The sequence below is a fragment of the Saimiri boliviensis genome, chromosome 7, assembly GCF_048565385.1.
Source record: "Saimiri boliviensis isolate mSaiBol1 chromosome 7, mSaiBol1.pri, whole genome shotgun sequence".
NCBI lineage: Eukaryota > Metazoa > Chordata > Mammalia > Primates > Cebidae > Saimiri > Saimiri boliviensis.
The window spans coordinates 64078161-64100550 of record NC_133455.1 but is presented as its reverse complement, the minus strand read 5'-3'; the positions used below and the strand labels follow the sequence as shown (position 1 = coordinate 64100550).

General features: G+C 46.7%; 1 protein-coding gene and 1 non-coding gene across 3 annotated transcripts; one reads left to right on the top strand and one right to left on the bottom strand.

Annotated features, from left to right (window-relative positions):
* Positions 1-1814: 1814 nt before the first annotated feature.
* Positions 1815-21859, top strand: ARF3 (ARF GTPase 3). Of its 2 annotated transcripts, none has more exons than XM_003939110.3 (5): positions 1815-2034; positions 19361-19601; positions 20439-20549; positions 20768-20892; positions 21436-21859. In XM_003939110.3, exons 2-5 carry the CDS (start codon positions 19454-19456, stop codon positions 21595-21597), a joined length of 546 nt encoding a protein of 181 aa, XP_003939159.1. In that variant the 5' UTR covers positions 1815-2034; positions 19361-19453; the 3' UTR covers positions 21598-21859. The 2 variants fall into 2 exon arrangements, with proteins under 2 accessions (XP_003939159.1, XP_010348067.1); XM_010349765.2 differs by lacking the exon at positions 1815-2034 and adding an exon at positions 3133-3237.
* LOC120365128 (U6 spliceosomal RNA) lies at positions 4289-4392 on the bottom strand. The gene has a single exon (XR_005580147.1). It is a non-coding gene; the product is annotated as a U6 spliceosomal RNA (small nuclear RNA).
* Positions 21860-22390: the final 531 nt, after the last annotated feature.

Below are 22390 nucleotides of genomic sequence, written 5' to 3'. Positions count from 1 at the left end.
AGACTATAGTGTGCTATGATCGCTCCTATGAATAGTCACTGCACTCCAGCCTGGACAACACAGTGAGATCCTGTCTCTTAAAAAAAACAGAGATTAGCAGAGCAGAGGCCCTTAACAGCAATGCCCAGGACAGATATAATTTCTTGTTATAAATAGTTTCCTTGTTAATCTATCTCATCCCTTACCATCTTAAATTAAGGTCCCCTTGGTTTGACATTCTAGGGTCATGTTATTCATCAGGTTAACATAAGAGAGAAAACAGACTGGGTTTAGGGACTGCTAAGTGCATAAACCAGGAATTTATGACAAGGAGATAGACATATGTGGCAATCTACGAGCTTTTTTAAATTTTTGAGATGGAGTTTTGCTCTTGTCACCCAGGCTGGAGTGCAGTGATGCGATCTTGGCTCATTGCAACCTCTGCCTCCCAGATCCAAGCAATTCTCCTGCTTCAGCCTCCCAAGTAGCTGGGATTACAAGCGCACATCACCACGTCCAACAAATTTTGTATTTTTAGTAGAGATGGGGTTTCTCCATGTTGGTCAGGTTGGTCTCCAACTCCTGACTTCAGGTGATCTGCCAGACTCCGCCTCCCAAAGTGCTGGGATTACAGGCTTGAGCCACCACACCAGGCCCAGCCCAGCTTTTTTTTTTTTTTTTTTTTTTTAAGAGAGTCTTGCTATGTCACCCAGGCTTGAGTGCAGTGGAAAGATCTAGGCTCACTGCAACCTCTGCCTCCTGAGTAGCTGTGATTACAGGGGTGCGCCACCATGCCCAGCTAATTTTTGTATTTTTTGGTAGAGATGGGGTTTCACCATATTGGCCAGAATGGTCTCAAACTCCTGACCTTAAGTGATCCACCCACTTCAGCCTCCTAAAGTGCTGGGATTACAAGTGTGAACCACAGGGCCAGGCCCCAGCTTAGTTCTTCTTGGAAGCAAGAAAACAAACAAAACCAACCAAGGCAATAAATTTAGAAGAGCAACAATTTTGGCTCAAGCCTTAGGGAAGAGCCATGTGTTCGTTCCCTTACACTGCTGTAAATGAGGGGAGAGGGCACTTAAAGAACCTTCTGTTCTTAGCATTCCTAGTGCCCTTCTATCACAGCTATGACAGTTTCAAGGCAGCTTTGCATGTCTAGACCAGGTGCAAAACCGAGTGTGAGGGAAGTAGGGGTGGGCAGAAAGCGAGAAATATGGGTCCTTCACTTTTCCTTGGGATACTAAAATCTATACTCAGTTAGGCATACTTCCTCTCCCTCTTTCAAGTCCCAGCTTCCTATCTGGCCCAGAGTCCAGCTGTTTTCCTTTAGCCTCTTAAGTTCATCACTATCCTTCCTCTTCCTTATGGGAAAGGATCTCTCCATTCAGATCCCAGAGTAATAACGGTCTCAGGAATCGTGAGCAACAATGGTGCAGTGAGGGCTCTCAGGGTATTGCAGCTAGCCCAGATTAAGAAATAAAGATGAAGTCTGGCTGGATAAGACAGGCCACAGCAACGACCCATATCCTGAAGCTGGCTTTGCCCAAGGAGCTCCTGGGCCCCTCAGCCCAGCCCCAGTCGCCAACGCAGCCAACTTGTGACCTCAGTCCGTAAATTCCAGGCAGAACCCTGGAGCTTGGGATTCTCACCTCCGTCCTCACTGTCTCATCCCCATTCCCGGCTCCCGCCTCCGCCGCCCACAGCCTCCAGCCCCAACACCGGCCCCCGCCCAGACTCCAGCTCCCGCGCTCGGCTGCCTGTGCTGCAGCCGCTGCCATGGTGATAGGTCTCGCGAGAACTGCCGCTCGCTACCGCGCAGCTCTCGCGCGATCGGGGAGGTGGGAAGTATCCCGGGCTGGGGGTGGGGGTACACCGCACAGCTCCAGTTGCCGTCGCGGCTTCCGGTGCTAGGTGGAGGGAAGGAAGGAGGGAGCCGGGGAACTGGCCAGGGCAGCAGCCGGGCTGAAGTCGGCTTGGGGAGCCGGAGGGAGCGGAACGGAACCTGCGGGGCGGAGGCGGTGGCCGCAGCGGTGCAGCTGATAGCAGGAACAGGTGAGGGGCTGGGAAGGGAAGGCGGGTCCCCGTAGAGAAGAGGCTCGGTCCGGGTGAGGGCTGAGGAGATAGAGCGGCTCCCGGGCCCCGCCCGGCACTGCCTGGCGTGGGGCGGTGGGATCCTTACACCCGAGAGCTCGGAGAGGGGGCGTCGGGACAGCTTCGCGCCTGCCCCAGCATTTGAAGGACGCGGAGCTGGGTGGGGGTGGGGGGCGCACACGGATTTGTCCTCCGCCTCGCACAAGAGGGCGACCTGGGCTGCAGTTAGGTTCTCGGCTGCGGGAGGTGGGCTGTTGAGGGGGAGGAAAACCGTCCAGGGAGAGGTGATGCGGGGGCGGTGATGGCTGTTTGTATCTTTTCTGTTAAAGGGCTAGGGAATGCTGCTTTCTTCTACTTCCTCTCCCTCCCCCACCTTAGCAATAGGAGACCGAAGAGACGCCTTGCTGTGGTTACACCCCCTCCCCCATCATAGGGTAGGGGTGCGTAGGGGGTCTGGGGGATAGCCAACGGGGCAGGCTACTGGGGCACCGCAGGGACGCTGTTCTGGTAGAGGTTGCGCTTTCGAGTCTAGGGAACCGCAGGTTGGGAAGAGGGCAGCAGGTGGGGAGAGGAGGCAGGAGAAGGGGGAAGGGGTTCTGATCTTCCTGGGAGAAGAGAGGTGGGGCCTTCCTCCCCCAGGCGGAGCGGGGGCGGTCTCACAGGAGGAGGGAGCATCTTGTCACTGGCCCTGAGTTTGTGTCTTCCAATCCGCTTTCTTTCTTTAGGAAGTACCAGGATTCCCGGAACAGAAAATGGAGCCATTGCTTACGCGAATCGTTTGAGGGGAGGAGGGGGAGTTGGGGAGGTGGAGTTCCCGGTTAATACGGGCCACCTGATTAGCTGAGTGGTAGCTGTTCTTTTTGGGGAGTTCCCTATTTGATTACTTTATGACGGGTCTCCCATCTGTCCAGGCCAGGAGGAATGTGGTGGTGGAGGTGGAGGATTGTGGTATGTGGTCAGGAGTGAGACGAAATGGTAAGGTCATCCCGGTGAGGGAGAAATGTAACCTAAAACCTGTCTCTGCTGTTGTTGGATTGGGTCACCCCTGGTCTGTGGCATGAAAGTTTTATTGGGAAGAGATCTGCTGCAAGAGTCTGATTGCTTGGGTCAGTGCAACAGGACCGAATCTAGTCTCTGCATACCTCCTTCCCTGTTCTCAATCAGGTAGGTAGTAACAGTCTTTGCTGCCATTTTGTCTTGGGCCTGTTGTTGGGGTAGGTGTCTCCACTTGCCATGAGTTGGGACATGGGACAGTGTTATGGGACAGTGGATTATCATAGCCCATTGGACCTGAGCTCGAAAAACATGTCTGTAAAGTTCATTCTAAGAAACGAACCCATTAAGGTTCAGCTTTTCACAGAATGAATGATTGACCTTGGATTCAGCCAATAAGGGCTCTCATGTATCACATATTCACATGTGTCCTGCTTCCCAGCATGGAATTATTACCTTGCAAAGTTAGGATTTTTATAGGTGTCTATATTGCTTTTCCAAAGAGACTAGAAGCTTTTTGACTACAGGAATTGGATTTCCACAATGCCCATGCAAACAGTGGGTACCTATGATGAATTTAGAATGTGAATAGATAGAACTCAACAAGCTTTCTAACTACAGTTTAAGGAAAGGGCAAGAGATGGTTTGGCTGTCAGCAAAAGTGCCTGGAGATAGCTGAGCAAGGGTACAAAGACCCTTGGCTTCTGTAATAAAGAAGTCTTGGTCTCTCTGCCTTCTTAAGACGGATAGGATAGGCATAGATAATGGAAACTAAGACTCAAAAAGAAAAATATTACTAGAACATAGAGTCATTATCTGTAGTCCCAGATTTCCTGCTTCCCTATTGTGGGCAAAGCGAGCTCTCCATCAGACCTAAGTCCTTCCAAGTGTTAATGAATTGTGATCCTGGAGAGTTTGGAGGAGGGATCGATGTATGTAAGTGTATGGTGTCTGGCACAGAACTGGTACCAATGAATGGTAGCTGCTATTATACTGAATGCAGGTATAAAAAAGAGCAGACAGCAGATTAGAAAGAGTGGAAGTGAGTGAAAAGTGCACAAAGAGTCATATTGTAGTGTGCGTTCATCCACCCTACTCTGCGTGTGTGTGTTGTTTTTTGGGTTTTTTTTTTTTTTTTTTTTTTTTTTTTTTTTTTTTTGCTTAGACTCACTATTTCCTTAGTGCTAGTTAGCAGATACTGAAATGATCTTCCCAGACTGTGCAAAATATGGAACGCTTCAAGAATTTGTGTGTCATCCTTGCGCAGGGGCCATGCTAATCTCTGTATCATTCCAATTTTAGTATATGTGCTGCTGGAGTGAGCACATCCACCCTACTTTTTTACACTAGAGTCATAATAAGAGGAAATGGACTCAGAACAGAGGGTGGGATTTATTGGTTAGGAGGAGGAACTTCTTTAAAACCAGATTGGTTAAAGCTGAGTATGTAACTGAGGGAAACTGGAATCTGCTTCCCTATATACTCTTATTTTTATTCACTTAGGCTGGAGGTCAGTGGTGTGATCATAACTTACTGTGGCCTTGAACTCCTGGGCTCAAGCCATCCTGCACTTCAACTTCCCAAGTAGCTGGGACCACAGGTGTGTGCCACCATGCCCAGCAAATATTTTTTACTTTTTGTAGAGACAGAGTCTCACTATGTTGCTAGGGCTGCTCCTGGCTTCACTAGATCCTCCCACTTTGGCCTCCCAAGATGCTGAGATTGCAGGCATGAACCACCATGCCTGACCTCTCCTCACCATTTTTGTTGCAGGTAAATTTAGAGACAGAATGGTGTAGTAATTATGAATGGATATTGGAATCAGACAAAATTAGATTCAAATCCTGCTTCTGGTAATTACCAGTTGCATGTTTCTTGTAAAATTGCTTGTCCTCTCTTATCTTTATTTTCTTCATCTATAAAAAAGGTAAGGATAGTATCTACCTAATATGATTTTTAAGAGAATTATGATTTTTTTTGGTTGTCAGTAAAATTAAATGAGATAAATGTAAAGCACCAAGTATTGTACAGAGCACATAGTAAGTACCAAATAACTGTTAGCTGCTATTAATAATCCATCATCATAATACTGATAATATTAACACTCAGGGCTGCCTTAGAGGAAAAGGTTTACAAAAGAACAACTTGCTGCCTGAGGTGCTTATGTAGAGGGATGATTGTTACCATGACTTTCTATGCTGGTCGTAGGCTTATGAGCAGCAAAATCTTTTTTCAGCATCAGCTTCACAGAGACAGCTCCTGCTGCCTGAGTGGGAGGAGAAGCTGGAGCAGCAAGGCAGGGGCCCTGAACCATCAATTTGGATGTAGGGTGAGGACATGGGGGCACAAGAATTGTATTCATGTTAGCAAAGTCAGTGTGACTCTGAGATAATGGTTCACTCTTGGAGTAAAGAGCATCCTGATGACCCAGGTCAGGGATTTAGATTCCTGGGTCCCCTTATTTTAGGTCTTGGTCAGTATTTCAGGATCTTCCATTTCATTTAGTTCACTCTTTTCATTTAGTCCAGTCTTTAAAAAATGTCTGCCTTTGAGTATCTGTTTCAAAATATTATGGCCTAGATACTGTGATACCTGTGTGATTCTCTGTGTACCATACCGTCTTCACTGTAACATCTGTTGCAAATATAGATAGAGTGCTAATAAAGCTATTTAATAAAGAAAAGACATGGGGAGCCTTTGGAAAGAGTCCTACAGATGTTTGAAGGCTTCATATTATAGTCTAGGGAAGAACTGACTAAAGTGGGGATTTCATGAATGTATTAGAGCTTTGTCATGGACTTACGCAAAGGATCTGTCACACCATGTAGACCAGAAAGGAAATGCTCAAGATATTAGAAATCCACCATTATTATCATATTCCTGAAGAAAGTTGAGATGACTTTTATCGTATTCCTGAAGAAAGTTGAGATGAAGAAAGTTGGGTGTGGCAGGTCTCTCGGTACCTTTTAATTCTCCCATTACTGCTGAAGGCCTGGCCTAGCTTATGCACAGGAGTGTCAAGCATGAATGTTTAAACTTCAGCATGAGCTTAAGATGGTGGAGAGTATTTACTCTCTGTTGAAATGGTTTATGTCCTTTATTTTTTAAAGCAATCAAAGCTTAAATAAAATTTTATTTGAATTCAAATACATAAAATGGACAAAAGTGGAGTTAATGGTGGTGGAGTTAATGGGATATAATTACAGCCTCTCATACAATCTTTTCTCTCTTCAGGAGAGAACCCTAGGGCTCTGAGGACATGGAAACCATTTCTTCAGTTTGTCAGATACAGGGAAAAGGATCAGGGACCACCTATAGAATACTGTCTTCCTCAACCCCACAAGTGTTTTGCCACCCTCAGTAGAACTGTTCTCAACAAGCATGTCAGTCACTAGCTACAGGTCAGTCATTGGTGCTGGATGCTGGGCACGTGAAACACGAATAAGGCATAGTCTATGCTGGCAAAGAGCCCACGGTCTAGTGAGGTGCTTTTCAGCCTTTTAACAATCATAGCATACACAAAAAATGGTAATAGTGAGAACTGAAACCCGAGATGGCTGGCCCAAAGGACTCTAGCCACCCCAAGCCCTGCCCAGCCATCTAGTGGTTGGTAGGGTCAGTATTTCCAGTTGACCTGTAATGCGCTAGAGGCACATTGGGCATTTCCAGCTGTGGAAAGCAAAACAGACAAACGTGAATACTGCAGTAAGTCCTAGAGTAGAAGTGTGTTTGGGATGCTGAGGGATCACAGATAACTCTTATTCCCCGAGTAGGCAGTTCTCTGTTCCTGTGTCCCTAGGCTGCTCTGCCTAATGATGGCCTTGTTCAAATCATGTCTTCCTTGTGTAAGCAGTTTACTGTCAGCTCCATCTTGACTTGCACAGTGGGACCAGATTGGGTGCAGAAGATTATTAGGGGTCTAGGCTGACTATTGGAGTTTCAGTGACTTTGTAATTAGGAATGTATAGTGTTCTGGATATCCAAAACTATAGATGTGGACATTGGATTGGAGCAGCTGTAGAATATCAGGAGTTGTAGTAGTTGTAAGCTGGTCAGATTCTAAGAATAAGGCAAGCTGAAAGCTTTGGGCAGAGGGCAGTGCCACAGAACATTCCATAGAAACAAATGGGTCTAGTTTTTATCTTGTCACTGTTTTATCTGGCTAAGATTCTAAGACCTTGTTCCTTGTTCTGACTCATATGCTGAGGGTTGTCCATGGTAAAAGCCACACCCTTCCCAGGTGTTTCGGATCTCCATTAGACAGGGTGGTTCAGGATCCTTCTTTACTTCATAGCTGTGGCTTCCTTCAGGTTTGTGTGTCCTGGAGTCTTGTCCAGGATTGTTCTTTGACTAGATGGGAAGCTGCCATAACAATTCTGGCCTGAGCCTGAACACCACTAATTGAGTTAAGGGGCCTAATTTAGTTAGATATGTTTTAGTTTGTACCAAAACTATAGCTTTTGCTCCTCCCTCTTTTCTTTTTTATGTTCTGTCATCATTGGTGTCTATGATGTCTTGCTCTCTTAATTTCCCTTCTACCCCTCTGGGTGCTTCTCACTCTTTCCTGGCCGGCTTTTCTGCCCATTACTTTATTTGTTTATTTTTCATCGTTATTTTTTTCAAGACTGAGTTTCGCTCTTGTCACTCAGGCTGGAGTGCAATGGTGCAATCTCAGCTCACTGTAACCTCTGCCTCCTGGGTTCAAGCGATTCTCCAGCCTTGTCTCCTGCGTGTCTCGGATTACAGGAATGAACCACCATGCCTAGCTAATTTTGTATTTTTAGTAAAGACAGGGGTCTTACCATGTTGGCCAGGCTGGTCTTGAACTCTTGACCTCTGATGATCCGCCCACCTCAGCCTCCCAAAGGGCTGAGATTACAGCCATGAGCCAGTGCGCCTGGCTCCTACTGCTTTAAATGTTGATATTATTGTCAGGCAGGTTTCTGCCTTTGCCCTTTTCTCCTCTCCCACTGTGTACACTATACCTAGATATATGAGTTAGGATGTATTAGTTGCAAAAATAGAAAATACATGTGGTTCAAAGGCTGAGAGATTTTTTTTTTTTTTTTTTTTCTGATACAGAATCTTGCTCTGTCGCCCAGGTTGGGGTGCAATGGCGTGATCTCAGCTCACTGCAACCTCTGTCTCCCGGGTTCAAGCAATTCTCCTGCCTCAGCCTCCCGAATAGCTGGGACTACAGGCACCCACCACCATGCCTGGCTAATTTTTGTATTTTTAGTAGAGATAGGGTTTCACCATGTTGGCGAGGCTGGCCTTGAACTCCTGACCTCAGATGATCCACCTGCCTTGGCCTCTCAAAGTGCTGGGATTACAGGCGTGAGCCACCATGCCCGGCAGGCTGAGAGGATTTATTTATTCATTTTATTTTGAGACAGAGTTTTACTCTTGTTGCTCAGGTTGGAGTGCAATGGCATGATCTTGGCTCACCACAACTTCCGTCTCCCAGGTTCAAGCGATTCTCCTTCCTCAGCCTCCTGAGTAGCTGGGATTGCAGGCATGTACCACCACCGTGTCTGGCTAATTTTGTATTTTTAGTAGAGACAGGGTTTCTCCACGTTGGTCAGGCTGGTCTCCAACTCCTGACCTCAGGTGATCCACTGCCTCAGCCTCCCAAAGTCCTGAGATTATGGGTGTGAGCCACCACGCCCTGCCTCAAGGATTTATTAAATCATATAGCAAGACGTCTAGTGGAAAGGCAGACATAGGCCAGATGTGTTGGCTCATGCCTGGCCTAGCACTTTGGGAGGCCGAGGCTGGTGGATCACTTGAGGTCAGGAGTGAGAAAGGGAGACACAAAAAAACATGTATTGTATGATTCTACTTCTGTGAAGTACCTAGAGTAATCAAATTCATAGAGACAGTAGAATGGTGTTTGCCAGGGGCTGGAAGGACAAGGGGACTGGGGAGACTGTGTTTAACAGGTACAATTTCAGTTTGGGAAGATGAAAAAGTTCAGGAGATGAATAGTTATGATGGTTATACTATAGTATGAATGTACTAAAGCTACTGAATTGTGTACTTAAAAATGGTTAGAATGGTAAATTTTATGTATATTTTACTATGATTTAAAAAAGGAAGCCAGCTGGGTATAGTAGCTCATGCCTGTAATAACAGAAATTTGGGAAGCCAAGGTGGGTAGATCACTTGAGCCCAGGAGTTCAAGACCAGCTTGAGCAATTGGCAAAACTTCAGTTAAACAAAAATTAGTCAGCCAGGGTAGTGCACGCCTATAGCCCCAGCTACTTGGGAGACTGAAGTGGGAGGATTGCTCAAACCTGGGAGGTAGAGGCTGCAGTAAGCCACAGTCACACCACTGCACTCCAGCTTGGGTGACAGAACAAGACCCCATCTCAAAAACAAAAGAAGCCAGGCATGGCGGTGCATGCCTGTAATCCCAGTTACTCAGGCTTGCGTGAGCCCAAGAATTTGAGGCTGTAGTGCACCGTGATGGCACCTGTGAATAGCTATTGTACTTCATCCTGGGAAATGTAATGAGACCCCATCTCTAAAAAAGAAAAAGTCTAATTTACCATCTTGATACTGTCATTAAGGACCCAACTGAGTTTTTTCTGTTTTTCCACTCTTACATTCTGGAGGGTTTTTTTTTTTTTTTTGAGATGGAGTTTCACTCTTGTTACCCAGGCTGGAGCGTAATGACGCGATCTCAGCTCACCGCAACCTCCGCCTCCTGGGTTCAGGCAATTCTCCCGCCTCAGCCTCCTGAGTAGCTGGGATTACAGGCACGCGCCACCATGCCCAGCTAATTTTTTGTATTTTTAGTAGAGACGGGGTTTCACTGTGTTGACCAGGATGGTCTCGATCTCTTAACCTCGTGATCCACCTGCCTCAGCCTCCCAAAGTGCTGGGATTACAGGCTTGAGCCACCGTGCCCGGCCCATTCTGGAGTTTTTAATGTCTGTCTCTTTATGGTCTCAAGATTATTCTAGCATCTCATCCTTCTACATCAACATCCAAAGGCTGTACAAAAGAACATTGCCATAGGTTCTAAGATTGAGGGGCCAGGCATAGTGGCTCATACCTATAATCCCAGTACTTTGGGAGGCTGAGGTGGGAGGATTGCTTGCGGCCAGGAGTTTGAGGCCAGCCTGGGTAACACAGCGAGACCTTGTCTCTACAAAAAAATTTTAAAAATTAGCCAGGCATGGTGATGTATACCTGTAGTTCTAGCTACTTGGGAGGCTGAGGTGGGAGAATCTCTTGAGCCTAGGAGATGAAGGCTGCAGTGAGCCATGATCATGCCACTGCACTCTAGTCTGAGTGGTAGAGTGAGACCCGATTTCTAAAAACAACAGTAATAATATAAACAAACATGTTCACCCTCAGATCTGTGCCTCTTGTATTTTTTTTCCTGAAGAAATGCCACCCAGTCCCTAGGCCAGAAACCTGGGAATCATTGATTCTTCTACTCTTCTGCCTATATTGAGGCACTCATTAAATCCTGTGGATTCTACCATTTTGATGTTTCCTCTATTTCCACCTCTAGTTAAGAACTAGTGATTTCTCACCTGTATTACTATACCTCCTAAGCAGTCTCTGTGTCTCCAGTCTTTTCCCCTCTAATTTGCTTCTGAAGCTTCTGCCAGAATAGTCTTTCTAAAGAATATACCTTATCATGTTACTTAGCATGGCTTTTAAAGCCCTTCATGATCCAGTCCCTGCTTATCCCTACCACCCCATCCCTCATCATCATTTTCTTTCTTTCTTTTCTCTTTCTTTCTTTTCTTTCTCTCTCTCTCTCCTTCTTTCTTTCTTTTCTTTCTTACCAAGTCTCACTCTGTCACCCAAGCTGGAGTGCAGTGATGTGATATCAGCTTACTGCAACCTCTGCCTCCTGGGTTCAAGTGATTCTCCTGCCTCAGCATCCTGAGTAGGTGGGATTACAGGCCTGTACCATCATACCCAGCTAATTTTTGTATTTTTAGTAGAGATGGGGTTTCATCATGTTGACCAGGCTGATCTTGAACTCCTGACTTCAGGTGATCCGCACCCCCTCAGCCTCCTAAAATGCTGGGATTACAGGTGTGAGCCACTGTGCCCCGCCCGTCATTTTCTTTTACCCACCATGCTGTATCCAAATAAGCTACCTCCCAGTTGCACCTGACTTTGGCTACTGAAAAGTGCCATCTGGCTGGGCGTGGTGAGTCAGGCCTGTAATCTCAGTGCTTTGGGAGGCTATGGCAGGTGAATCACCTGAGGTCAGGAGTTCTAGACCAGCCTGGCCAACATGGTGAAACCCCAGCTCTACTAAAAATGCCAAAATTGGGCCGGGTATGGTGATTCAGGCCTGTAATCCCAGCACTTTGGGAGGCCATGGTGGGTGGATCATCTGAGGTCAGGAGTTCAAGATCAGCCTCGCCAACATGGTATGAAACTTTGTCTCTACAAAAGTACAAAAATTAGCCAGGCATGATGGCAGGTGCCTGTAATCCCAGCTACTTGTGAGAAAAGTAGGAGATTGTTTTCCTACTTTTGTCTCCCTCTCTGAATCCCTAGTTCAGTATGCCCAAGTAGTACTTGGGAGAATTGCTTGAACCCAGGAGGCGGAGGTTACAGTGAGCTGAGATTGTGCCATGGCACTCCAGCCTGGGTGACAGAGCAAGACTCCATCTCAAAAAAAAAAAAAATTATCTGGGTGTGGTGGTGGGCACTTGTAATCCTAGCTTCTCAGCTGAGGCAGAAGAATCACTTGAACCTGGGAGGTGGAGATTGTGGTAAGCCAAGATCATGCTATTGCATGAGTAGCTGGGATTACAGGCATGCATCACCATACCTGGCAAATTTTGTATTTTTAATAGAGATGGGGTTTCACCATGTTGGCCAATCTGGTCTTGAACTGACCTCAGGTGATTGGCCCACTTCGGCCTCCCAAAGTGCTGGGATTACAGGCATCAGCCACCATGCCTGGCCTGTAATCCTCACTTTAAGAGGCTGAGACTGGAGGATCATTTGAAGTCAGAAGTTTGAGACCAGCCTGGTCAACAAAGTGAGACAATCTCTACCAAAAATAAAATAAAAAGTTAGCTAGGGTATGATGATTGGGTCTGTAGCTCTAGCTACTGGAGAGGCTGAGGCAATAGGATTGCTCGAGCCCAGGATTTGGATGGTACAGTGAGCCTGGATGACAGAGTGAGACCTCATTTCTTTAAAAAAAAAAAAAAAAGAAAATTATCGATATAAATTTTTTTAGAAGTCCTATCTCAAACTTAGGTTCTTTTGTTTTCTTTTTCTTTTTTTGAGACATACTCTCCCTGTCACCTGGACTGGAGTGCAGTGGTGTGATCATGGCTCATTGCAGCCTCGACTTCCTGGATTCAGGTGATTTCTCGTCTCAGCCTCCTGAGTAGTTGTGACAGCAGGTGTGCACCATCACACCCAATTAATTTTTTATTTATTTAATTTTTTTTTAAGAATAGAGACAGGGTTTCACCATGTTGGCCAGGATGGTCTCAATCTCTTGACCTTGTGATCCGCCTGCCTCGGCCTCCCAAAGTGCTGGGATTACAGGCGTGGGCCACCGTGCCTGGCCTTTTTTTTTTTGTAGTGACAGGCTTTTGCCAGTTTGCCCAGGCTGGTCTTGAACTCCTAGACTCAGGCAATCTTTTTGCATCAGCCTCCCGAAGTGCTGGGATTACAGGTGTGTGCCACTGTGTCTGGTTCAGTCTTTTAGTTTTTATTTTTATTTTTTTGAGACAGAGTCTTGCTCTGTTGCCCAGGCTGGAGTGCAGTGGCGTGATCTTGGCTCACTGCAACCTCCACCTCCTGGGCTCAGGTGACTCTCCTGCCTCAGTCCCCACCCCCTTCCCCCCACTGAGTAGCTAGGACTACAGGTGTCCGTCCCTATGCCCAGTTAATTTTTGTATCTTTAGTAGAGATGGAGTTTTACCATGTTGGCCAGGATGATCTCCTTCTCTTGATCTCATGATCCACCCACCTCCTCCTCCCATAGTGCTGGGATTACAGGCGTGAGCCACCACGCCTGGCCCTGGCTCAGTCTTTACGCCTTTACACACACTTCTCCCCCATTTTCTCTTTATTGTCTGATTACTTCCTCTTCTTCCTTTAGGAGTCTGCTCAGGTATGACCTGAGAATTATGTTTGGGAATCACCCTTTACCCTTCAGTGTTGATTTAATGCTCCAGCTTTCTGTCCATATAATACTATGTGCTTACTCTATTCTTACCCTCCCACTGTTTTGTAATTCTGTGTTTTTCATTAAAGACTGAGTTTCATGAAGACAGAAACTGTCTTTCTCTCTGTATCCCTAGTTCAGTATGCCCAATAAATGTTTGATGAATGGATAAAAGCTGACATTAGAAGCTATTTCTTGACTTTGGGAAATCTTTAAGTTCAGTAGAAACCATTGAGATACTACTAATCTAGGAGTTCTTCTATGCTGATTTCAGTGCTCTTGATGCAAAAACTTGGGAGTTTACACAGGTCACAAGCAAGCTGCACCAAGAAAACTCAGTACAGGCATACTCTGCTTTGGTTTCCTTAAATTGTATTGGTCTGTTTGCTTAGCTGTGCTAAAAATAGCATCTCTATCAGTGATATTTCAATTTGAAAATTAAGAACAAAGCTGTTTTTACTGCTCTGTGCCTGGCAGCAGAGAGTTTGGAAGACTCTGGTCTTCCTTCCCATGGACCCTGAAGAGGAGGAGGTAGTGCCAGATAAGGAGTTTGCTCAGAGGTGTCTCATGGCACATTCTTGGATCATTCACTGGAATCAGTTCGAGGGAGTATGGGCCGACTGGCATGTGTGACTCTCAAAAGCACCTGGAGATTGAGGCAGGCATGTTCTGCAACATATGCAAGGAAAGATGGCTGAACAGCCAGTTAAAATAACAGCCTGCTTCTCCTGGGGGGGTGAGGTAGGGGCAGTGAGTTGTCCTCAAGTGAGGACATCCCCAGATGAGGCTTAAATCAGCTGATGTGCTTAACTGAACTCCTACAGTGTCCCACACAGATTGTACTAGAGCACATATTCAGGTTCCTATTGTTGTTTTTACTTGTGTTAACAAAGTGACTGTAAAACAGAAAATGGAGATATCCTCTAATAGCAATATTAGTATATTCCATTCTTCATCTTGAGCCACTCACTTTAAGTCTGAACTGCTGATTCTTGGTTTCCAACAGCCAGTGGAACCCTGGCATTTTGCCCTATCAACACAGGAGTTCCATCTGTGGTGAAAGAGAGTAACTATAGGCTATATAATACATAGAGAATTCACGGTTTGTTTACTTTGCCATTCTGCTTCCTAGTGCTTTTTCTAGGAAAGTATTGTGAAAGTGAGAATAGGCTCTTTAGCCAAAGATTTGTGTTCATGGCACAAATCTGAAAGCTGCTACCGCCTTGGTGGTAGGGCATCATGCTCTCTGGTAATAGCAGGGACAGGGAAAGCCAAGACAAGAAAGCCAGAATCCACTTTGAAATGCTCATTTAAGTCAAGTTCCTGATTATACTTAAAGAAGAGTCATGGCCAGCCATGGTGGCTCATGCCTGTAATCCGAGCACTTTGGGAGGCCCAGGTAGGAACATTGCTTGAAGCCAGGAGTTTGAGACCAGCCTGGCCAACATGGCAAAACCCTGTCTCTACTAAAAATATAAAAATTAGTAAGGCGTGGTGGCGTATGCTTGTGTAATCCCAGCTACCTGGGAGGCTGAGGCACAAGAATCGCTTGAACTTGGTTGCTGACTACAACCTCTGCCTCTGCACTCTAGCCTGGGCGACAGAGCGAGAGTCCATCTCAAAATAAATAAATAAATGAAGTAAATAAATAAATAAAGAGGAGTCATAATGTCCATTAGTTTCAAGGCCCTGGGCTGCATCAGGGAGACACATGATAGCTACTGAATATATATTTTTTGAGACAGAGTCTCACTCTGTTACCCAGGCTGGAGTGCCCACTGCAACCTCTGCTTCCTGGGTTCAGGTGATTATCCTGGCTCAGCCTCTGGAGTACCTGGGACTACAGGCATGTACCACCATGCCCGGCTAACTTTTTTTTTTGAGACGGAGTCTCACTGTTGTCTTCCCGGGCTGGAGTGCAGTGGCACAATCTTGGCTCCCTGCAACCTCTGCCTCCCTGGTTCCAGCAATTCTCCTGCCTCAGCCTCCCAAGTAGCTGAGATTACAAGTGCCTGGTACCACACCCAGCTAATTTTTGTATTTTTAGTAGAGATGAGGTTTCACTATGTTGGCCAGGCTGATCTCAAACTCTTGACCTAAGGTGATCCACCTGCCTCGGCCTCCCAAAGTGCTGGGATTACGGGCATGAGCCATCGTGCCTGGCCTTTTTTTTTTTTTTTTGAGACTGAGTCTCCCTCTCTTGCCAAGGCTGGAGTGCAGTGGCGTGATCTCTGTTCACTACACCCTCCACCTCCCTGGTTCAAGCAGTTCTCCTACCTCGGCTTCCCAAGTAGATGGCATTACAGGTGCATGCCACCATGCCCAGCTAATTTTTGTATTTTTAGTAGAGACAGGGTTTCACCATATTGGCTAGGCTGGTGTTGAACTCCCAACCTCAGGTGATCCGCCCGTCTTAGCCTCCCAAAGTACTGGGATTATAGGCATGAGCCACCACACCTGGCCAGCTGTTAGATATTTTATCAGTTATTCATGAGTCCCACTGCGTATTAAATGCCAAGAGAGAATCCCATCAATTTCTAGTCTTCTAGTCCTTTTGTGTTGTTCCCAAACCAGTCTTGGATCAGATATGTGTAGAAAATGACTGAGCATTGACAGGATATCTAAGCAACTAACTGTGCATTACATAGAAATACCAAATCCTGCTGGACAGAAGAAATAATATAAGGACATCCTCATACGAGGCTTAAATCAGCCAGTGTGCTTAATTGAACTCCCACAGTGAACTTAGCACTGGAGGGAGGACAGATTCAAAATAAGTAGACATAGGGTTTGCCTGTAGGGAATACACAGTTTAACTGGGGAGACAGTAAATACACAGACTTACAAAAGAAGAAAAACTCCATAAGGTAGTAAATGCCACATTGAGTGGTTAAGGTCATTCAAAAGCCTTGATGTGGCATGCCAGGAAATAGAAATAGATGTAACATTGGGATCAGCTTTTGAACCAGGACTTCAGCATGGCAGCCTAGGAAAGGAACAAATCAAAGGACAGTGTACCTGTGTTCTGGGGCAAGGGATATTGGCTCCTTATGTCTTTTTCAGTCACCACTATACTCACAGTTGGTAAGCATTTAATCAGCAATAGTTTCAGTCATAAAGGACAGCAAGATAAATGAGTGACATAAATTTAATTCAGAATCTGGGCCAAAGCCTGATACCACACCTTTAAAAGCAAAGTGTCATCTGGAGCTGAAGGAAAGGCTGCCTGAGCAGGAGGCAGACTAAAGACTAGGAAGACTTGGGGAAGGCTTAAATTTCAGGAGATGTTAGTAGTATAACCAAAAGTTAGACTACTACAAGTTGCCAAGGTTGATGGGAGCTGCTCTTAGCTGGGTAGGTCCCTCAAGGGTCCTTGGGAGTCTGTCCATCTGGGTAAGTTGAGGAAGGTAGGGCAGGGAGGAAGCCTAGCAGGTGACTTGACTGAAGTTGAACCCTAAGGTTGAGCCAATCCTTCTTCTGGGGTATGAACCCTCTGGGTCAAGGGTAGGGCTCATCTGGGGAACCTACTGAGAGCGCCACACCTGGCTCATTAGTGGCTGGCTGAGGAGGCCTTTTGAAGATTAAACATTTCATAAGCGCTCATTGTTTCTGTTTTGTGTTTTTTTGACAAACTAGTACTTCGGTCTCAGGGACTGTTGATCTGGTTCAGTTGCACTAGTTTGTAATTTGCTGCAAACTGAGAAGGATGGTAGGGGGAAATGTCACAAGGTTTTGAAAAAAACCAAATCCCACCAAACCCCCATGCTTTAGCTTGTAAATAGGATTCCTTCCCATCCACCTTTAACATTCTTGGGTTTAGGCATACTTTGTCTTGACCTGTCTCTTCAGCTGCTGGGTTTGGGGTGTGTGTGTGTGTCTCTGGTTCCCAGACTCTGTAGAAAATGCCAGCAGCTGGCATATGGTGATTGCTGAATAAGCTGCCCGCTGACACATGCCTCCTGCAGGCACAGAGAACTGGCTTGTATGGATGATTCTGAATCCTTGTTTTATTATTGTTTCAAAGATGCATTTCTGTGGCTATCCTGTGCATAGAATCTGATTCTCTCTTGAGGCAGTGGCTGGGGTGAGCAGGTAGACATTTTGTACCTTTACAATGTTTCTTTTTTTTTTTTTTCTTTTTGTCTTTTTTGCCAGTGAAGTGTTCCAAGTAGATACATAGATACAGTGGTTCTTAATACTCCTGTTCATCCTTTCAGCAGGTTATTTGTTTGTTTGTTTTTGAGATGGAGTGTTGCTCTGGCACCCAGGCTGGGGTTTAATGGCGTGATCTTGGCTCACTACAACCTCCACCTCTCGGGTTCAAGTGATTCTCCTGCCTCAGCCTCCTGAGTAGCTGGGACTGTAGGCACATGCCATGACTCCTGGCTAATTTTTGTATTTTTAGTAGAGACGGGGTTTCACCATGTTGACCAGGCTGGTCTCGAACTCCTGGTGATCTCAGGTGATCCACCCACCTCGGCCTCCGAAAGTGCTGGGATTACACAGGTGGGAGCCACTGCATCCAGCATCAGCAGGTATTGGTTACATGCCTACCGTATACCAGGCACAGCATCCAGTCTGAGTGAGCTGCCAGTAAAGTCAGTAGAAATCCTGGAGCTTAGTTCAGTTATTCAACTATCGTGTGCTAGGCACGATTTTTGGTACTGGAGACAGAGCAGTGAACAAAACACGTAAGAAGCTGATATCACAGGAAGAATAAAATAATCAGCAAGAAATAAATATATAATGATGTGTCAGATGATGATAAATGTTATGAAGAAAAGTAAAGCGGGATAAATGGGGTAGGGAATGGTGTGTGTGTCTATGTGTGTGTGTGTGTTATGTAGGTAGTTTTGGGAGGCCTCTTTGGTAGGTAACAATGGAACAGACAACTGAAGGGGGTCAAAGAGTAATCCATGATGGTTATCTGGGAGAGAAGCATTCCAGGCAGAGGTGATAGCAAATATGAAAGCTTTGGGCCAGGCATGGTGGCTCATGCTTGTAATCCCAGTACCCTGGGAGGGTAAGGCTGGAGGATTGCTTGAACCCAGGAGTTTGAGACCAGTCTGGGCAACATGGTAGGACCTCGCCTCTTTAAAAAAAACAAAAACAAAAACAAAAAAAACCTTTGAGCCTTTGAGGTAGGAAAGGAAAGTTTTGGGGAATTGGAGTGGAGTAAGCAAGGGAGAGTTACAGATCTTGTGAGAAAAGTAGAAGGGAGTGTAGGTCTGTAGGACCTTGTAAGCCATGGTTTGGGCCTTGGGTTTTACCGAAAAGGAGCTATGAAGCCACAAGAGGGTTTTGAACAAAGGAATCATATGACCTAAGGCTTAGGGAAAAAGCAGAGAACCAACGAGATGACTGCCCCATTGCCGCGACCATGTGGAACAGCTCTCCTTGGGTGGGCCACAGTCAGCCTAGGATGCACTTAGCTGAGGAGTAAAGGGTAGCCCCGCCATACCCCACCTCTCTACCATCAGTGTACTGTTGTTTGAACAGGGCAAAACATTAGCAGCTGGCATTCCACAGAGTGTAAAGGATCAGCCTCTTTTAGGAGTGCAACTTTCTTTAAGTCTCATTTCTTTTGGTATGGAAGAAAGATGGAATTGCAGAAATAAAAGAAGGGAAGGGGCAGTCTCTTGATTAGAGCAGAGAGCATAAACCTTGGGAAACCGGCAAGCCTGAACCTTGTCAGCAGTCACAGAAAGCCACTCCTCATTCCACTTCCATCCTTTCCAGAAGTCTTAGGGTAAGATTAGGAGTGGAAGGGGCGTTAATGATCTTGCAATGCCTTGGGGTATAGGATAGGATGTCAGAACTGAAGGGACTTTAGAAATCATCTAATTCAATCCTCCTCCGTTTACAGGTGCAGATGTGGAAAGGTGAAGGAACTTGGCCAGAGTCACATGGTTAGATTACTGGCAGAGCAGGGATCCTTAGTATTTACTGCTTTGTTTCTGTTCCCAAAGATTCAGTATGTGTCTGAGTGGGACTTGGTATGTAACGTCCCCTCAGGCTCTCAGTTTGTCATGAATGAACTCTAGCCACGACCTTAGCAAATTCCATTTACTTGGAAGTCCTGATCAGCAAATGATGTTACAATTTTACATTTCTTTTGTCTAGGATCAAGTCCTCCATACCAGGGACCAGGCCAAAACCAGACTGCCACTGCCCCCATTTGGGCCCCACTGTCCCTAGAAAGCAGCTGCTGTGATCATGGGCAATATCTTTGGAAACCTTCTCAAGAGCCTGATTGGGAAGAAGGAGATGCGCATCCTGATGGTGGGCCTGGATGCCGCAGGAAAGACCACCATCCTATACAAGCTGAAACTGGGGGAGATAGTCACCACCATCCCTACCATTGGTAAGAGCACAACTTGGATGTGGGCTTTCATGCTGGCAGCTGAGGCAGGGCAGGTCACCTGTTCCTGGTTCCCCCGCCTGGTCTCTTCTCCCCAGGAAAGTCCATGCAATTTGTGGAGTTCAGAAAAGAGGTGGGTGTTGTTTAACTTACTAGTAGGTGCTGGGGCTGCTGTTTGCCCACCTAATCTGGCTCTCCCTGATGTGGGAGCTTCCATGGCCTGGCACTCAACAGTTGCCCTTAGGCACGGAATTGGTTTGTTCTCTGTGTTGTTTGGAAAGCAGGTGAAAGGCTTTGATGTTCCTGCCAAAGGCCTGGAATTGCTTGGGGTTAGATCTTTGGTGGCCAGTCTTGGTTACAGTCTGCTGAAGGGAGGGAGAACATTGCCATGTAGATGGGGGCTCCAGTCATCATTGTCAGCTGGCTCTGCCTTTGGGGCTCCAGGATGCCAGCTCACTTCCCTTTCTTCGGTCTGCCTCTCAGACCCCACATCTTAGCTGAAGCCAACTCTGATGGCCAAAGTACTGGAGTAGGGCTGAGTCATTTTGCAGGAGGGAGAGCCAAAGACTGAGTGGAAAAGTCAGAAAAGTTGGCTCATATTACCCAGGCAACTGTGAACCTCTTGACCAACCTTCCTTACCCTCTTCCATTTCTCCTAGGTTTTCATTTTGGCCTTCAGGCTGCTAGGTTAAGGATTACTAGGTCTGAGGAAGCCATAGCTTTTTTTCCATTGTTGGTGTCATGGCCCCCACTGGGGGAAAGCAGAACCAATCTCATTGTGATTTTGTTTGCGGGCCTAGTGTTTGAGGCCAAGTGGCCATTGCCTGTTTTCTTCCAAAGGGTTCAACGTGGAGACAGTGGAATATAAGAACATCAGCTTCACAGTGTGGGATGTGGGTGGCCAGGACAAGATTCGGCCCCTCTGGAGACACTATTTCCAGAACACTCAAGGTATGCCCAGGCCTAGCATGGGTTGGCTGAGTATGAGCAGAGAGTGGCTGTCTTTCTTGTTAATGTGTGGCCAACTGCTACCCTGCTGCAGCTCCTGGGGGTGGGAGAAAGGGAGGAAAGGGAGCAAATATTTGGAGGGTGTCAGGCAGGTGTCGTCTTTTGGTTGGGGGCAAGGGGTTACCTGCTATCTTAATGCAGCCCATGCTCTGCCTCCCTAGGGTTGATATTTGTGGTCGACAGCAATGATCGGGAGCGAGTAAATGAGGCCCGGGAAGAGCTGATGAGGATGCTGGCAGAGGACGAGCTCCGGGATGCTGTGCTCCTTGTTTTTGCAAACAAACAGGTGAGACTTCTTCCCACCCCTGAATTTGGCTGTGGAAACTGGCTGTGGAAATCACTGGGTCTTGGGCCTGTTACATGGGAAACCCTGTTACTATGCTCTCAATTTTAGAAGTGTGGGAAATTGAGTAGTTGGCTTCTTTGTGTCCCTCTTCTTGTGCCCCACCCCAGCTTTATTTAGCAACATTTCAGTCCTCAGGGATCGCCTCAGATCTTTCTTTCATCTTGCCTATTATCTACTTTAGTAGAATTGTCCTCACTCCTGCTGTCAGACAGACCTGATTCTTTGGTCAGTCTGAATCACATCTCTGCTTCCCTACCAACCTCATATTTGGTTTCTGATTCCTCAGTACAGTGACCTCTGGTGCCTTCAATCTTGGGTTCTAGGGTGACTAAATCCAAAGTAGCTCCTTAGGATCTTCTTGTGGGTTTCCTAAAATAAAGGAGGAGGGGAAGGTGCTGGTACACATTTCTTTGGTAGATGGGTGTTCTAGAAGCCTTTAAAAAATCCTGAGGCTTCTTTTTGTGTGTCTCCCTCGTGCTCCAGGATCTGCCTAATGCTATGAACGCTGCTGAGATCACAGACAAGCTGGGCCTGCATTCCCTTCGTCACCGTAACTGGTACATTCAGGCCACCTGTGCCACCAGCGGGGATGGGCTGTATGAAGGCCTGGACTGGCTGGCCAATCAGCTCAAAAACAAGAAGTGAGAGCCAGGCAGCCCTATCCAAGTGCCCCACCCACCCCTGACATACCTACTGTCACCCTGCCCCAGTCCTACCCCTTCCCCTCCATTGCAAGTGTGGCCAGGGCCCTGGGTATCATGTCCGCATGCCCAGCAAGAGCCTTGCCTCCCCTGCCTCCCCTCTTTTTTCCTGTCCACCTATATGACCAATCCCTAATTGCTGTCCTGATGATGAATCATTCCAATTTTACTGGATTTAAAACAAAAACAAGGTTGTTATGGTTTCATGGGGTGGCCCTTCTCTCTCTCACCTTCTGGGTTTCGGGAGGTTGGGTGGGGTATTCTCTTTGTTTGGCAGTGGTTGCTGTGCTCTTGGCATCTGAGTCCTTTCCCTGTCCCCACAAGCCCTCCTATTCCCTGTCTGCCTTTCCTTCACTACCCTCTCCCTGTTCTACATGGAACTTGCACGGGCCTCTCTGTGTGTGCGTGCATGTGTGCGCCTGTATATACATGTATAGAGAGAGATATATTCATCAGGGCCAGGGGGAAGCGGGGAGTGGGTGGAGTGAAGCTCAGGGCTTGCAGCCAGGACACTGCCCATTGGAGCCTGTCATCTGCCCCTTCCATGTTGGTGAGATTAAGGGAAGGAGGTAGGAGGGCATTAGTCAGGCCGGACTGCCCCGGTCTTTTACCGGTTACCCTATTCTCTGCAGGTAGGTTTTTCCAGATGATAGGACAGATGATGGATTCTCCACCACCATTTTCCTTGTACTCCTCTCTCTACCCTTCTTCCACCACCATTTTCCTTGTAATCCTCT

Bases quoted from the DNA above. Each gene is read 5' to 3' on its own strand.
- ARF3 (XM_003939110.3), top strand. From the start codon at position 19,454: ATGGGCAATATCTTTGGAAACCTTCTCAAGAGCCTGATTGGGAAGAAG. The intron at 19,602-20,438 runs GTAAGAGCACAA...TTTCTTCCAAAG, and splicing joins CACCACCATCCCTACCATTG to GGTTCAACGTGGAGACAGTG. The intron at 20,893-21,435 runs GTGAGACTTCTT...CTCGTGCTCCAG, and splicing joins TTGTTTTTGCAAACAAACAG to GATCTGCCTAATGCTATGAA.